The sequence below is a fragment of the Amblyomma americanum genome, chromosome 5 (assembly GCF_052857255.1).
Source record: "Amblyomma americanum isolate KBUSLIRL-KWMA chromosome 5, ASM5285725v1, whole genome shotgun sequence".
Taxonomy (NCBI): Eukaryota; Metazoa; Arthropoda; class Arachnida; order Ixodida; family Ixodidae; genus Amblyomma; species Amblyomma americanum.
The window spans coordinates 57,106,326-57,123,311 of NC_135501.1; the positions used below are offsets into that span (position 1 = coordinate 57,106,326).

Here is a 16,986-nt window from a genome sequence, read left to right on the forward strand (position 1 = left end):
GGAGAGAGATGGCTAAGCAAACAAAGTAACAGACTGGGGATTCTATTTTTTGAAGCTTGGAAAAAAACCACCTTGGCGCAAAGAAATTCACACAGACAAAACAAAAGAGACAAGGAGACAACTGTCTGTGTGAATTTATTTGCGCCAAGGTGGTTTTTTTCCAAGCTTAAAAAAATGCTAAACCAACTAGCCTAGCAACATGCCTTACTGGGTATTCTACTTCCTAACTACTTGGGAGAAAAAGTTACACCTGAAAGAATCATTGTTACATTTGTGTTCACATAAATGGTGATGATGATGCTGATGACTGATTTTTATGGCGTAAGGCCATCTGTAGCCACAGAGCGCCATGGCACAGGGTATTTTCTTTTACTCAAGTTGGGGTCCGTGTCTGTCTCCTCTTCCGTCCAGTCCGTCAGCGTTGTTTCGTCGTACCGTTCAACTTGAAACAATCAGATCGACTTAGCCCCCTCCTTGGGGTCAAAGACCCATTTCCCAAGCATTTCACTCTAAATAAGCAGAGCACCAGACCAGGGGAAAGCTTGTACCCGTTGTATCACCGGTGGGTACCCAGCGCCACTGGCGATCGAACCGCGTACATTCCGCATTCGAGGCGGATGCTCAGACCGCTACGCCACTGCTGCGGGGTGTTCATATAAATGATTGACATATTTACTCCTGACATTCTTTCAAGGAGAAAAAAGTAAAAAATGGCTTTTTTTAGTTCCAAGAGCTAAAAAAAATTAAAAATTTCAGATGCGTGTTCTTGGTGCAAAACTAGTGAGGAAGCCAGCTTGACGGCACCGCTCACTTGGTGAATCGTTACGCCAGTAGTTGTAGAGGAGCCTCATATTTTTACGTTGCGCATACTCAATCGCGTACGCATCTACTTTGTGAACGGGAAACCGAACAACATGATGCATTGCAGTACGGGACGAACTATTGATGTATGGCCTAGAGTCTTATGTTGCGGGGAAGGTGATGCGACAAGCCATTTTAGTTAATGAAGTGCACTAAATATATGTGCTTCAGGAATAAAAATGTAAACTGGCCGAGAATAAAATATAAAGCACGTCTATGGTAGATAACTTATGGTAGACAATTTTTCAGAAAAGTGAAAAATCTAATAAAGGATAGAAACGTGATGGCACAAAAGCAATCCTCGTCTGCCTCGTCTTTGCCTCAGTTTGCCTCGTCTGCTGTAAGAATTCATACATTTCATCACACTTTTCAACACACACATCTATCAGGCGCTACCATCACAGCCTATTCTGCACTGCAGTAACACTGAACTTTTCAGCCCCAACAATGTCTAGAACCCCACTCTAAAGGACGCTCTGCTAATGAAGGGGGCAGGATCTCAGTACTGATTATCACTTTCAGCTGTCTTGTAGAGAATATTTGCAAAGGTTGTTTGAGCATCCAGCAGTTTCTTTCATCTGTGGTCGCGCTATGAAGATCGAAGATACCCGCTGTCCTGACTTTTGAAATCAAACACAGCCCTTCGTCCCTTCTAATGTTTCGGCAAACCGCGCCTAATTCTGCAGCAGAGCAGAAAACAACTGTAATGCACCGTGCAATTGCCATCGTGATAGTTCCAACAATGCTTGCACAAAGAGGGACGCTAAGTCATCGTTGCGCTGTTTCAACGGCTGGTGAAATTTGTTTTAACAAAACATGTTCGTACTTAATAAGTGCTTTGATTCTAAGAAGCTTTCCAGGTACGATGATGCAGCGTGCATCATGGTACCGAGTAGAACCATGTGATCTGAGAAGATTCTTACTTCCAGATTAGCACGCCATGTAGTATGACCGCAATTTAACGGCACGCTATCACGAGGCGTTACCATAATGGCTGCCAACATGTTTAAAAATACTGTGGCGAGGGTGTACACGAGTGTAGCCGCTATTACCGCTCTATAGTAAGTATACAATAACACTGTGGATTGCACATTGTCCACACCGTTGCAACCAACACTATTTGAACGACACAAAGCATCTTAGCACACCTTGGCAGACCACTGAAGTGCTTGCCTGTCTCTGTCAGGTGACCTTTACAGAGATGCATCTTTTCTGAAGATATTTTATCCTAGTAATCGCGAAAAGAAACGCTTACGACTCCTGGCGGGGAACCCAGGTGGTCCTTGTCGCCATTTACTGGCTTCTTAACAGTTGCGCTCGCCAGAAAAAGTGGACATACGGCGCTGCGAAACGGACCTGAAATATAAATGTCGAATATGATACATTCGACTGAAAAAAAAACGCGCATTGTCATCAACCCTTTTCACACCAAATACTTTCTTTCAGCGAACAGGCCGCACACCTTTCACTGTTCAGCTGTTCCCTTTCTACGCTAGTCTCATTTACCTGTTATGAACCTTCGCATGCTGGTTGGCCGCTTTATCGTATGCGGTACGCGGGGCTTCACGTTCTGAAGCGACTCAGGCTCTTAGGGACACCGTAGTGGAGCGCTCCGGATTATTTCGACAACCTGGGATTCTTTTACAGACGCTGACATCGCACAACACACGGGTGGCCGGGGTTGAACACGGTTCTTCCGGCTCAGCAGCCGGTCGATGACAGCCGCCTTCAACGTGTCGAAGGGTTGAGCCGAGTCCGGCGAGCTGATGACGTCCACTAAGTCGTCAGCGACGTCAGGAGGCAAGGACGACACGAGGTGGAGGAACTTGGTGTCCTGGCCGGTGATACGTCGCAGCTGGAAATGCGCCTCAACCTGCAGGAGCAAGGCGCGGGGGCTATTGGGCCAAAATGGCGGCAGGCAGACTGGCTGGAACGCGGCCACCGAAGCACCGAGAAGCTGAGCGTTCGGGGACGGGTTGACGCCGGCAGGAAGGGCGGAAGAGCCAGGGGAATCCATGTAGGATGATGGGGTTGCGTGTTCGAAGCCGGGTCGCCAAATCTGTCGCAGCTAAGGCGAGCAAGAACCAGCTCCGACAGCGTTGAGGTTCGAACTGTTTATTTGCGCTGCGGCGTCCTAGCCCAAGTTGCCCTCTTTCTTGTCTGTCGCCGCGGGCCATGCCCTGCGAGCCGAGCGCGGCGCGAGGGAAGCTACAAGCTCAGCTTTTAGCATGCAGAATCGCCTGAATGTCGACCGTATGCTTCCGTCTAGTTAAGGTGTAATAGGAGTTCGTACTACACAGAGGCCAATCGTTCACTGTTTTTGCTGCCTGCGACCAGAATGCGCAGCTGCCTGAAACCAGAGCCATCTGGTTGAAAAGAAATGAAATGCGTAGTTCGTTATTAATGGCTGTATGTCATACAATGCGTAAGGACTTGAAGCCTAGAAATCAGCACATGTGCACAGCTAAAACGGAGACCGGAGCTTCTTAAACTGATAACAGAACAGGCTCCGTTTTAATGCAAAAACCTCTCCTGGGCTACGATAAGATGTGCGGTCACATCCAAAGGCAAGTAACATAGATTGTGTTAGTTTGGGTCATTGATAAGAGCGGGATAAGTAGACAGGCACGCACTCACCGCCGGACTTCTCTTCTTCTTTCTTGTCAAAGGATGTGGGCGCACAGAAATGATTGGTGCATGCGGAGTCTGCGAGGGAACATTATCCAGTGAAGAAAAAGAATGGGAAGGACGCGACAGATTCATTTGGTTTTGGCAGGTAGACATTGAGCACACCTTAGAATAGACCACCTTTGCGGGGTTTAAACAAAAGGACTATTCGGCACCACCATTACGCGTCCAGAGGTGATAAAAAAGAAGGTGATAGCGCGAACGCCATTAAAATGAAACGCAGCTTCGTGAATTACCCAAGAAAAACGAACTTGCACTGCACATAATAGCGCTTCTAAAATATATCTCGAAGCAAAGCTCGTTTTTGAATAGTATTCTGTTCCGCTAAAATTCACGGAGTAAGTGGCTCGCTGATTTTCATCCACCTTCCAGGGGAGCCGGAATGCCGGGAAGATTAGGTTTCCTATTTGGCAGTGCTATCGTTGGACGTGAAGTGCGCATAGAGCCACAGCAATACAACTCTTCACGAGGCAAACCTAAAATATATGCTGTGAAAATTTCCGTACCTGCGGAACACTTGTGTTAAATTTATTAAAGATGTGAAAAACGCAATTTGTTGCTCGCTGACGAGAGCCCCACGACACAATTGCTGATTCCGAGGCACAAACGAGGCTTTTGGTCAACACAAGCCAAGCCAAAATTCACTACTTACATGCCGTGAATCGGCTGCTGCGCTTGCTCAGTGATTATGGCGCTCGGCTGCTGACCCGAAAGACGTGGGTTCGATCCCGGCCGCGGCGGTCGAATTTCGGTGGAGGTAAAATAATAGAGGCCCGTGTACTCTATCATGTCAGTGCACGTTAAAGAACCCCAGGTGGCCGAAATTTCCGGAGCCCTCCACTACGGCGTCCCTCATAGCCTTAGTCGCTTTGGGACCTTAAACCCCCGTAAACCAAACGAAAACATGCTGTGAATGCGAAAAAATGCAGAGTGGGTAGTTCGGCTGCGGCGATGGCGTGCTACTGTAATGCAATGACCAGCGAGGCTGATCTGTTCGCGCCGCCTGAATGGAAGTTGATGAAGACCACGATACCCAAACCCAGCGCAAACGAATAGCAGTATAGCGCGCGGGGAGTTGTGCTGCTCACGAACTTGAATGCGAGGCTCCAGGCTTTTACACAGAACAAACTGCAACTGTTAAGTGTCACCTTCAAAGGTTCGATGCGGAACGCTTTCGGGCGGCAGTGGGTCCACTGTCCACATTGTTTTAGACGACGTTTTTCCAGAAAATGCAAAACTGTTAACACCACGTATTCTAAATGGTATTTAGAAGATCATTTAAGGACTTATGCATACAAATATTGCAATAGAAAGCGACGCCTCGCAATGCAACGAAAAGGCAGGTGTGGGATTTTTCTGTTCGTTTTTAGATTGGTCTTTTTCACTGCGCCTTCCGGATTTCACCCCTATTTTTCAAGCAGAATTTCTGGCAGTAGTACTTGCTCTACGCAAGCTAGCCCCCTCTATTACCGCAGTGGCAGTCATTACCGATTCTTTGTCTTTGTGCTCGTCCCTCGCCTGGCATGTTGGCGGTCCCACTTTAAACGCATTCTTATCCCTGCTTCCTTCACATTTGAGCCTTGTTCATTTATTATGGGTTCCCGGTCTCAGCAGTGTGATGTAAATGAGGTCGCTGATAACTTCGCAATGGCTTCCCTAAGCGGCCCCGTGTTGCCTATCCTCTCAGCTACGGCGTACATCACGGCATCTAGGTTTCGGCGACGTGCGTTATTAAGCGTGAGAAACACAGCAGTTTAAACATCGACAGACAATCAGTACCTGAGATATTCTTGGAGCAGGAAAGCTTCATGATCTTGGCAGCTTGAAGTATCTGTGACGAGACTGCGCTGCCGTATCCCTCCTCTAAATTTCTATCTACATAGGTCTGGTTTGGCGCTATCTTCCATCTGCGCATTTTGCCGTGAGCCTGAATCACGCATCGATCATTTTTGACTGTATTGCCGCCGTTTCACCTCTTTGAGAAGAAGGTTGCTGGAGAAGCCCTTGCAGTATCTTGGCCTTAGTTATAGCAGCCCGCTGTTGCTGTCATTTGGCGCCACCGCATTTGGGATCAGCCACAGATCTGTTTGTACCGCTGTTAAAAATTTCTTGCTAGAATCTCATCGACTGCTTTGCTAAGTGCTACAAAATTTTCTTTTCTTTGTATTATTACATTGTTGCTAAATTAAATATATATTTGTATCCCTCTCTTTTCCTTTTTTTCATCCAAACTCTTATCCTTTTCAGTCCATGTCTTTCTTGAGGTAGAATCCATCGGTGTTGCTTTCCTGCGTGCTTTTCTTTTGCCTTTACTGAGTACACCGCTGAGTACTGAGAACGCCGTCTCTTCGCCTCTTCAGTTTTTTCCTGATTTACGACATTATAATGGAGCCACTGTTTCTTTTTTGGTGACGGTGATGGAAGTGGACGCCGTTGGACTTCAGTCCGGTGGGTCAGCCGCTGCCGTCCAGAGGAAACGTCTTGGCCTCCCGAATGACGCAAGCAGCCAGACCACCGTGGTGTACTCGGCCAACATTGATGACTCTTCGGCTTCATCAGAGTCGGAAGCAAGAAGGTCAAACGGAGACTGCGCAAAGGTGAGGACTCGTCGTCGTCGAGTACGCCCACGATCAATGCGGAGCGAGGATCATCGGCACATACTGTCCTATTTCTGCCAGAGACTCCCACCGACAATCTGAAACACATCAATAGGCAAGCCACATCTGCGTTCCTGGAGGCTCGCGTCCCGGGAGCAATTAAATATGTGAGGGTGAATCATTTTAGGACTGTCGTCGCCATTGATGTCATGGACCGGAACGTGCTTGAGAGTTTGAGGCACATCAGAACGCTCGGCGGCATCAGCATTCGTTCCCAGGTCCTTCTAGGCAGCGGCACTACGGCAAGCGTCATTTACGACGTCGACGTAGGCATCCGCGACTTTGATCTGCCCACTTTGATTCAACCAGCTACCGACGGTGAAGCCATACTGCAAGCTCAGCGTCTTGGGAGGACAAAGTGCATCAAGTTGCCCTTCCAAGGGGACTGCATTCCAACGTACGTGAAGGTTGGGCACATTCGGCATGCAGTTAGGCCTTTCGTCCCGAAGCCTCTCCAGTGCCCTAAATGCATGAAAATAGGACACGTGAGTAGTGTGTGCAATTTCCCCATCGTGTGCCCATGGTGTACTCAGCCATACAGCGGCGATTCTTGCCGGCAACAGTCCTTACGTGTGCCAATTGCCGCGGCCCTCATGACGCTGTCTCAAAAAATTGTCCTCGCCCGAAAAGGGAAAGGGTGATACTCAAACAAATGACAAGAGACAATTCCACACAGAGAATCTGCCGCTAAGGTGCGACGACGTCGTAGACCTCGTCATAGACCTTCTAAAAGTGTAGCGAGCATTGGAAAGACTCGTCCAAGAATTTCCGCAACTTGTCCTCCCCCTCCGCATATTACATTAAGGATTGGGAGCCATATGACTGGCGAGGCACTGACGGTTGTCGCAGACAGGCCTTGGCCATCCCTGCCTAAGGTACACACACCCGCAGTGACCAAGCAGGTAATGCGTTCTCAGAGTCCATTGCTAATCAAGCACAAGTCCTAACTCTTGTCCAAAACCGGGACCGGCAAGTGACTTGGCCATTGCTCCCTAAGCACTGCACACCATCAGTGATAGAACAGTCACCACGCACCCAGTGTGTTGAGCCTACTGCTGGTTCAGTAGCAGGTCAGAAACCGGCCCAGGTCGCAGACGAGCACGTGATTGCAATGCTGAAGGCAAACGTGAATGCCATGCGTATGCTGCTTTCTAGCTTGCTTTCCAGACGGCAGCGCTCAAGGTTCAAGAGAAAAGGAGCGCGAAAATGAGACGACGGACGAAGATAGAACACACAGCACGGGCGCTACTGTTCTGTCTTCGTCGTCTAGTTTTCGCGCTCCTTTTCTCATGGATCAATACCGACTCGCACAACTTTCCACCCTTCTCAAGGTTTGCAGGCTACAGCTGCCGCGGCCTGTGACTTACAGTGCGTGTGTCATTGCCTGTCGTGCTTGGCACGGACCGCATTGCTCTACTTCTTATTCTTTTAAGCCCCCCTCATCCCTCTCCCCCAGTGCAGGGTAGCCAACCAGAACATTTTACTGGTTAACCTCCCGGCCTTTCCTCTACCACTTCTCTCTCTCTCTCTACTGAGTACAGGTGAACAGAAACCTCTGCCTCCCGATTCTTGACCGATCCCCCAGTGTGGGTATGTGCCATCCTTTGGAAGGCTAACAACAACAACAACAACAACAACAACAACAACAACAACAACAACAACAACAACAACAACAACAACAACAACAACAACAACAACAACAACAACAACAACAACAACAACAACAACAACAACAACAACAACAACAACAACAACAACAACAACAACAACAACAACAACGTGCCCATCCCTTGAACAGACACTTTGCAAAGTTCGTTGGGTGACCAGCCGACGGACAAGGTCCACAGCGGCTTGGTCACCTCGTCGAAGCGATATACGTACTCAAGGCGTCAAGTTCTGCAGGTGATCTTAAGTAAAAGTAGTGCAGCGCAAATAACAGGGACAGAAGAGGACGACAAAAACAAGACTGGCGCTGACTAACGACTGAAATTTTATTGATAACGACAGAGCTTTAAATAAAAACAGGACATCACATTGCCAAGTACATGATGAATCCGCACAAGATTGCTATAACCAGCATCAAACACACCGAAACGTTTATCACAGAAGGCGTGAACAAACGTACAGCCCGAAAATCACGGGAAGGCTTGTGCGGCTACCCAAAAAGCGGATGACTCTTGAAAAACAACAGAACAAGCAGTCATATCATGGCAAAAGCTGAGTCAAGAAAAAAGGTCATATAACAACAAAGGAACAGAACCCCAGCAACAACAATAACAACAGAGGAAGTCATTAAGTGTGGCGAAAACAGAGTAAAACGAGCAAAAAGCAAAACAACCAAAGAACACCCGAAGAGAACCCCAGCAAAAACAGAAGGAATAAAAAACGTAGCAAAAGCAGTGTCAAAGAAAACGGTAAGAAAAAACAGGGCAACGAGCGAAGGGAGACCTTAAAGCACAGAAAGGGGGCTAGCCAGTGCTACCGTTCAGAAACCCAATTCCTTTCTTGGATAAGGCAATCAATGGTTTGCTTACGCACCAGTCACCTCCCCTGGATATCTGTCCCCTTCTGTCCCTGTTTTTTGCGCTGCACTATTTTTACTTAAGATGTATCACCTACTAGCCCACACCAAGATTTTGGTAGTTTGCAGGTGAGCCCCGCATTTTTGTCCAGTGCATGTAAGGAGGAGGAACAACTTTATTTTAAGAAAAGAACAAAAAGTGCTCAAGGGTGGGTTCCTACTTGTCCAAGAGTCCACGAATACTCAGGGCTTCAGTGAGAGCTCTGTCCACTAGCCATGATTGGCCAGCTGGTTGAGCAGTTCGCAGAGCGGCCTCCCATGAGGAGGGGGATGGGTTCGGTATAGGGAGAAGTAACATTGGTTGGGGTCATTACCCCAGGCACTGTATGAGGTTGGCCTTGGCCGCCCCACATGTTAAAAGAGTGGGAGGGTCAAGGTAGGGTGGTAGTGATGAAGGCGGTAAGGTGAGATGCAGCAGTTTGCTTGCACTTGCCGCCAGACCGCACTGCATTTTGAATTTAGTGTATTGTGATGCGGCTGTTTTTTTAATGAGTGGCGATTGGGTGGTATGTGAGAGGAGCCCAGAGGTTTCCTGCGTGGGCTTGGGTGTCCGATGCTCGGGGGCCAGGAGGGATAGTTCCCGAGTTAGCGCATGAACGCTCTGATTACCGGGGATCGAGGCACGTCCAGGAACCCAACCCACGGGAGGGTTATCTCTTGGGTAATGCTTTGCTGACAGTGACAGTACGCAGCTTTGGAGTCGGTGGACATTTCTTGTGTAGCGTGTATGAGCACCAAGGCGATTGCCGCACCCTCAGCCTCAGTAGGGTTGTTGGCGTGAAAGTTGGCTGCGGCACATAAGGTGCCATCTTCGTAGGGAGCGACAGCGGTATAATAGCCTGGTAGGGTGTGTTGAGCCGCGTCCTCGAAGAGGATGTCGGGTCTGCTTCTGTAGTGTTTGGTGCAATATTCAGCTCGGTACTGGCGTCTGCCCCTGTGTAGCTCGGGGTTCATATTTCTGGGTAGAGGTTTGATGCGCAGTTAGCCCTGGATATCAGGTACGATGATTTGATAGTTAGGGGCAGGTGAACAGTTGTTGGGGATCAAGTGAAGATGACGTTGGAGGTGTTGGCCGGTTTCTGTGCTGGTTAGTCAGTCGAAGTATTTTATTGCTTCGCTGGGCTGCCCACAATGCTGTCCAAAGAGAGCATCACTAGCGCAATTCGTATCATTCAGCGCGAAGCTCAACGGCACCGAGCAGCTACAATTCAATTTATGGTACATCGAGCCGAAAAAATTGGCTATGGTTTAAACTTTGGCTAACCCTGATCGGAAGCAAAAGCTTCCTTTGCATGGCACACTGCCGATGGGGCAGTCCAATAAGCGTTTGCCACCTGCCGCAGTGGGAAGATTGTGATCAAGTCAGTAGGTCGCATGACCTGCCACGGGACACCACGTGACATATGTAACGTGACTGCACTGACGCTGCCCTCTTGAAAACCTAGCGTAGTGAAGCTTTCGCTTCAAAACCCTTCGTGAGCAGGAGTGGTTTGGATCACTTCTGGAATTCCTTGCAGAGCGGTCGTATTCGCTGTTCCTCCCTCATGGTGAAGTATAGCGGTCTTGCCAATGAACAGATAACGGTTTATATTACTGCATAATTACGGAGCACAAAAAGGCTCCTGCATGCATCCTTTATCGTCAGCAGACTGCGCGCTAATAAGTAAGTCATGCCTTTGTTACGTGCAAGAAAAAAATTGCTACTTTTTGAGAATAAAATCAAGGGGGTGCTAAGTAAGGTGGAAGATGGGGCCAGGTTGCAAGAGGCTACGAAACACTGCGTACAAAAAGATAGAACACTAGGAATAGATAGGACGAACAGGAGCGCATTAACAATGGAAGCGCAATTGGAATACACTTTCCACGGTGAGGGATGCCCGCACACTATTGCGCTCATATTTCACTGGGGTTACCAATACGTTTTCAAACTTTTTTTTTTATTGTGGTAGACCTTCAGCAAGGGCTGTGATATATATGTCTCTGAGCATGTGCACTGATAAATCTCACCTCACCGATCTGTCTACGTGTAGAGAAAAGCAATTTTGTACTTTGTGTGTCGGGGCTTGGTTGGTTTTAGGGGGTTTAACGTTCCAAAGCAAATCAGGCTATCAAGGATGCCGTAGAGAAGGGCTAATAAAATTTCGACCACCTGGCACTAACAAAGATTTCCTTGGACAGTCTATATTTGGTCTATAGAAAAAGGCTACAGAACAGTCTATAGGCAATACAAATCATATAGACAGTCTGTAGACAATCTATATATTTATGGCCATACACTTTTAGTAGACTTTTGTCTACAGAATATGCATAGACAAAAAGAAATATTTATAGGAAGGGAATAGAGTCTATAAGAAGTCTCCAGACTCTTTATGGACCATTTTTGTAAGGGGTGTTCTTTAACGTGCGCTGACATCACACAGTATTCGGGCCTGCAGCATTTCGCCTCCATCGAAGTCAAATTGCCGCGGCAGGGATAGAACCTGGGCCTTTCGGGTCAGCAGCCGAGCTCCATAACCGCTGAGCCACCGCGGCAACTCGTTTGCGTGTGTGGCCATGACTTGTATAAAGCAGACCGCGACACGGAGACGCCAAATCCCTTTGGACTAGCTTAGAAGGGGATGGACAAAATTATAGTATCGCTTTTGTGGGCCTTGACATGTATGTCTAGCTTATCTGATCGATATCTTGAGGACAAATTGCAAACGAGAAACTGGATTAAACCACTTCGCGAAAGCTCAAATATGAAGCTCAGGGACTTGGAGCAGCCCACTTACCCGATCATAACTGCACCAGCAACAGAGTTCCTCGATTTCTCGTCGATATTGAGAAACAGAAGAAAGTCCTCTATGTATCTGCGCACATTAACTACTTCCACATCTGCCGAGCTGAATACCTGCTCCAGCCTTCTATCCAATTGCACTAAGTGTATTTCAGAGAGAACTGGTGCTCTGCGGGAGGCTATGCACGTTTCCTGTTTTTGCAAATACAAGTTCTGGCTGATACTGACGACAGCGGATTTCAAGTAACACTTTGGCAGCTTAAGGAAATAACCCGCAGATGCATCATAGACAATCTAGAAACTTCTGCACCCCATGCTCTCTATATGCTCACGTAAAGCAGAAAAGTGTTATTCATATGGGATCCAATAAAACAGTTTGACAGCTCTTCCACTTCCACTGATATCGCGTCGTTCGCTACTGGTATTACTGCCTGCTAGGCGCTGGCACAACAACCCCGAGCTGACGACTTTGTGCGGGTTTTCGGGGGTGGGACCTTTAAGACGATGCTTTAGGCAGCTGCTGACTGCAGAAATTAAAGTACAGAAAAAAAAGGAAGTTGGACCCTCAAGAGAAAAGTATACACCGGCACTCACCTATGGGGCAGAAACGTGGAGGCTAACGAAAAGGGTTCAGCTCAAGTTAAGGGCAACGCAGCAAGCTGTGGAAAAGAAAATGATAGGTGCAACATTAAGAGAGTGGAAGCGGGCCGAGTGGGTGAGGGCACAAACGCGGTTTAATGACATCCTAGTCGAAATCAAGAGGAAGGAATGGGCTTGGGCAACGCAGGTAATGCGAAGGCAAGATGACCGCTGCTCCTTCAGAGTAACGAAGTGAATTCCAAAACAAGGCAAGCGAAGGAGGGGGTTTAGGAGGGGGGAAAGATATTGCAGAGGCCTTTGTCCTGCAGTGGGCCTAGCCAGGCTGATGATGACGATGATGACTAAGTCGGATACAACTGAAGCACAAAGCGATAGATGCCCCCCAAAGGAGACCCCCCGCCCTCATGGTTTATGGTATCGACTGATTTATATGACACCGCGGTTAATCCAATTAAGCCGTGGTTATTTCCCATTCATCTGTCACCTCCTGCGATTTTACAATAGCAATGCCAAGGGGATCGGTGAAGGGAGAATGGGCCAACGCCATTCGCTGGAGGGGCTCCTTTGGTGGGCGTTTGCTGCTACGTTCTTGAGTTGTATCCGAATAGAGCGCTGGCCTACTACTCTGTTTCATAAATATGGTCGAAAGGGGCACAGCTCCTTGGGAATTTTCGCAGAAAAGAACATACGCGAGGCGTGCGCTTTGCAGTGCTTAACTTCATGCGCCAGCTTCTCTGATTGTAACTTCTTCAGCAGGGCAACCGCCCGGGACATTGCCTTGACAGGTTAACGGCTAGTTCTTACAAACAGCTTCAATAGCTTTCGTCTTGGCAGGGTGGTTTTATAGTGCTTTTAGTTTGCAATATTCATAATCTTTACTTAATGCATCTCAGCATCTGGTGTAAAGCTCTGCTCTGTAGGCTTTGCAAATTTTGTTAAATTATTAATGAAGTCCAGATTTCAGTACGCGGCAGATTTCCAGAGCACGTGTTGTGTGTTGCGGTGATGTCAAGCTGATGTCGAGCTTAGTTGGCTAACGAAGCACAGTATATGAAATTTTTATTTAAAAGTCCGCAGCGCCACTAGTGGTTGCCGCGATTGTTTAGAGCTACTGTTTTCAAGAATTGAACGGTGCAAACGGCGTACTGCGCACGCTTAGTCACCTACTGAGTTTGTATTCATGTGCAGCAACGGAAACTTATCGCGGAAACGTCAATGGCGCCAAGCAGCGTCTGGCTGCCACCATACGTACCGATCTCGTTTCGCCGGTGGTTTGCACTGTCCGGCCAAAGTGTGAGCGGCTCGAGAAATGATTTGTTGCTCAATTTCTCTCCTGACGGCGGAAGTGATACTTTCCGCAGTTATTGTTTCTATTACACACACACAACATACGCCGCCAAGCACTCATTGGCCCTTCTCCATGCAAAAATGTGCTGCCTTCAAACGTTGCAGTTTTAATATTCAGTTGTAGATATTGTGGGCACAGTTACCGTATCGGCGGTGGAGGAGTAATCGAACACCCACACGGTAATCGCCAGTCTTCTAGCTCCTGGCATGTATTGACGAAGCGACGCTGTAGATAAAGTGCACAGGGAGCAACTGACCGCCGCTATCGCTAGGCTGCAGAACATGCCGGCCATCACCGGCTCACAATCACAAGATAACGCCAGTACTCTCCTCCGGCGGCAACACAATCGGATCAACTGTGCGCCGCCAGAGAGCAACAGGGTGGCTATCGGTGCAAGCGCTCAAAATAATATCCGGTTGGTTGCAGCAGTCGACCTCCCAGGTTGTTTCTGAATAAGCGCCTCCATAGCACTGGCGAACATTGCGCAATTCTGGCTAGAATTTGTGGGGACCTGCCCTGCAGCCCCCTGAGTTTGCTTTCCCGCGAGGCACCGTGCAGCGGCGGTCTCCCCTCGAGGCTGAGCGGGTTCCCTTGTCAGTTACATTAACTGGCAAGAGAGGGCGCCAGCGTCGCCGCGGGGGAGACTGCTGAAGCCTGCCCGCGGGAGATGGGCTCTCTTCGGCCGGGATAATGAGCCTGGGCGGACGCGTCGCTCGGGGGCTCCGCTCTTCGCCGACGGGGCGGAGAAGCGACGGGGAGACAGGCTCCCGTACTCGTCCCGTCCGGCCTGCGGAGTTTATATCCCTTGCCCTAGCGCGGGCGAACATTCGCTCGGAACCTTGCTGGTGAGTCGGACGCCCTCGATTCATTAGCGTACCTTGTTGCTAGCTGGCGTTATTGTTTCTGTAGCAATAAATGCCTGTTTGTGTCAGCCAATGTGTCGTTCCTTTGTTCCCCCAGAGCAAGGCCCGCCGTGGTCGGCGTGCGCTCGGTAGCGTACGCGATCACGGGGTGGGGTCCGGGCGGCTTTGAACCGTGTCAGCCGCGATTGAGTGGGGAGAAAGTACTTATCTCCCCATATCAACCCCACATCTGGCGCCCAACGTGGGGCCTGCTCTTGGAACATTGGACGACTGTCGGTTCGGTTCGAGGAACGCTCTTTGTCCGGACTTGACAAGTGCTAGGCCTAGAGTGAATTTTGATCGCTAGGACCTGCGGCATGCTTTCTTGAGTGCGAGGTGTATTGCGCTGCAGCATGTTTGAACTTTTCGACATGCTCAGCACATTTTTTTTTCCCTGGAGTTTCTTCGTGAGAATCACTTGGTCCGCATCGAGGGAGCGCGAGGCCTAGCGCCCGCGGAGTCGCCGAGCCCGAAGCGAGTGAGTACGGAAGCCGCGTGGGTGGTCCGAGTTTCTGTATATATTTTCTCTACTATCTCTTTTTCGACTCTGGGAGTCGCGGCTCCGGGAGCCGGGTGGCCTGGGGCCACGGGTGCCGCTACGAGCTCGCTGGTATTGCAGCTCGGCACCGGGCGCTCCGACACCGTCCGATACGGTGGGCGCCGACCGCTCAGAAGCTGCTTTGTGCAGTGAGCGGGGTAGGACCACCCCACAAAGCTGATGTCTCCTCGCGGCTGCGCGCACAAAACCCGTTTCGGGTCTTTGTTGTGGTCGGTCGTTGTCGGAGTGGTCGTTAGGCCTGAGGCTTTTCGGAGCTGCCTGCACCACATTAAAAGAGACATGACCACCGGACCGTGACGCTGAGAGGGGGCGCACTTTGCTGCCCGTCCGTTTTTTTTGCAACCTCGCACGAACTGAGCAGTCTCGTTCAACTCAAGAAAGGGCTTTGTTCACTCGAACTTTGCGTTTGCACAGCCGCCGACACGTTTTGCTAGCAAGTTAGGCATTGTGCCACGAGGCCCTTGCGGATGCCGTTTCCCCTCCCGTGACCTACGTTAAAGGCACGCCGAGAGCGTTTCGACAATTTTGCAGATCCGGTGGAGCCACCCAGGCTTGCTGACCGGTGCACGTCGTCTCGCTGCCACCTGCTGCGACGGAGCGGCCTGTATCCTGTTCGCCGCATCCATCCGGGGCAGCTGTGGCGAGACCAGTCAGCAGTCACCTCCGGCTGCTGCTGCCCTGGTGACTACTGCAGGATCCTGGCCTGCAGTTTTCCCACCGGCCTTCGATTCGCGGGCCTGCGGACACGGTAGTCCGCGGGCCATACGAGTCGTCCCAGCGGAGACCTTCACGCCGCCTTCGGAATACCGCGGAAGTCTGCGTGGACGCTGTCGGCGTGACCTCCGCTGCAAGACGTGCCTCAAAGACATGAAGACCAGGAGACTCCTCCATAGCATGTACTTTCAGGCGCGTGGGTCTATTTAAGGTTGGGGGGATGTGGGGACCTGCCCTGCAGCCCCCTGAGTTTGCTTTCCCGCGAGGCACCGTGCAGCGGCGGTCTCCCCTCGAGGCTGAGCGGGTTCCCTTGTCAGTTACATTAACTGACAAGAGAGGGCGCCAGCGTCGCCGCGGGGGAGACTGCTGAAGCCTGCCCGCGGGAGATGGGCTCTCTTCGGCCGGGATAATGAGCCTGGGCGGACGCGTCGCTCGGGGGCTCCGCTCTTCGCCGACGGGGCGGAGAAGCGACGGGGAGACAGGCTCCCGTACTCGTCCCGTCCGGCCTGCGGAGTTTATATCCCTTGCCCTAGCGCGGGCGAACATTCGCTCGGAACCTTGCTGGTGAGTCGGACGCCCTCGATTCATTAGCGTACCTTGTTGCTAGCTGGCGTTATTGTTTCTGTAGCAATAAATGCCTGTTTGTGTCAGCCAATGTGTCGTTCCTTTGTTCCCCCAGAGCAAGGCCCGCCGTGGTCGGCGTGCGCTCGGTAGCGTACGCGATCACGGGGTGGGGTCCGGGCGGCTTTGAACCGTGTCAGCCGCGATTGAGTGGGGAGAAAGTACTTATCTCCCCATATCAACCCCACATCTGGCGCCCCACTTATCTCCCCATATCAACCCCACATCTGGCGCCCAACGTGGGGCGCCAGATGTGGGGTTGATATGGGGAGATAAGTACTTTCTCCCCACTCAATCGCGGCTGACACGGTTCAAAGCCGCCCGGACCCCACCCCGTGATCGCGTACGCTACCGAGCGCACGCCGACCACGGCGGGCCTTGCTCTGGGGGAACAAAGGAACGACACATTGGCTGACACAAACAGGCATTTATTGCTACAGAAACAATAACGCCAGCTAGCAACAAGGTACGCTAATGAATCGAGGGCGTCCGACTCACCAGCAAGGTTCCGAGCGAATGTTCGCCCGCGCTAGGGCAAGGGATATAAACTCCGCAGGCCGGACGGGACGAGTACGGGAGCCTGTCTCCCCGTCGCTTCTCCGCCCCGTCGGCGAAGAGCGGAGCCCCCGAGCGACGCGTCCGCCCAGGCTCATTATCCCGGCCGAAGAGAGCCCAT

General features: G+C 50.4%; 1 protein-coding gene across 2 annotated transcripts in view; it reads right to left on the reverse strand.

The window, feature by feature from the left end:
* Positions 1-2,324, reverse strand: part of LOC144132464 (uncharacterized) — a 17,176-nt gene extending 14,852 nt beyond the window's left edge. For both annotated transcript variants that reach the window (XM_077664889.1, XM_077664890.1), the window contains exon 1: positions 2,117-2,324. In XM_077664889.1, coding sequence (XP_077521015.1) covers positions 2,117-2,154 — 38 coding nt within the window. In that variant the 5' untranslated portion in view covers positions 2,155-2,324. The remainder of the gene's footprint in view (positions 1-2,116) is intronic.
* Between the last annotated feature and the right edge of the window lie 14,662 nt (positions 2,325-16,986).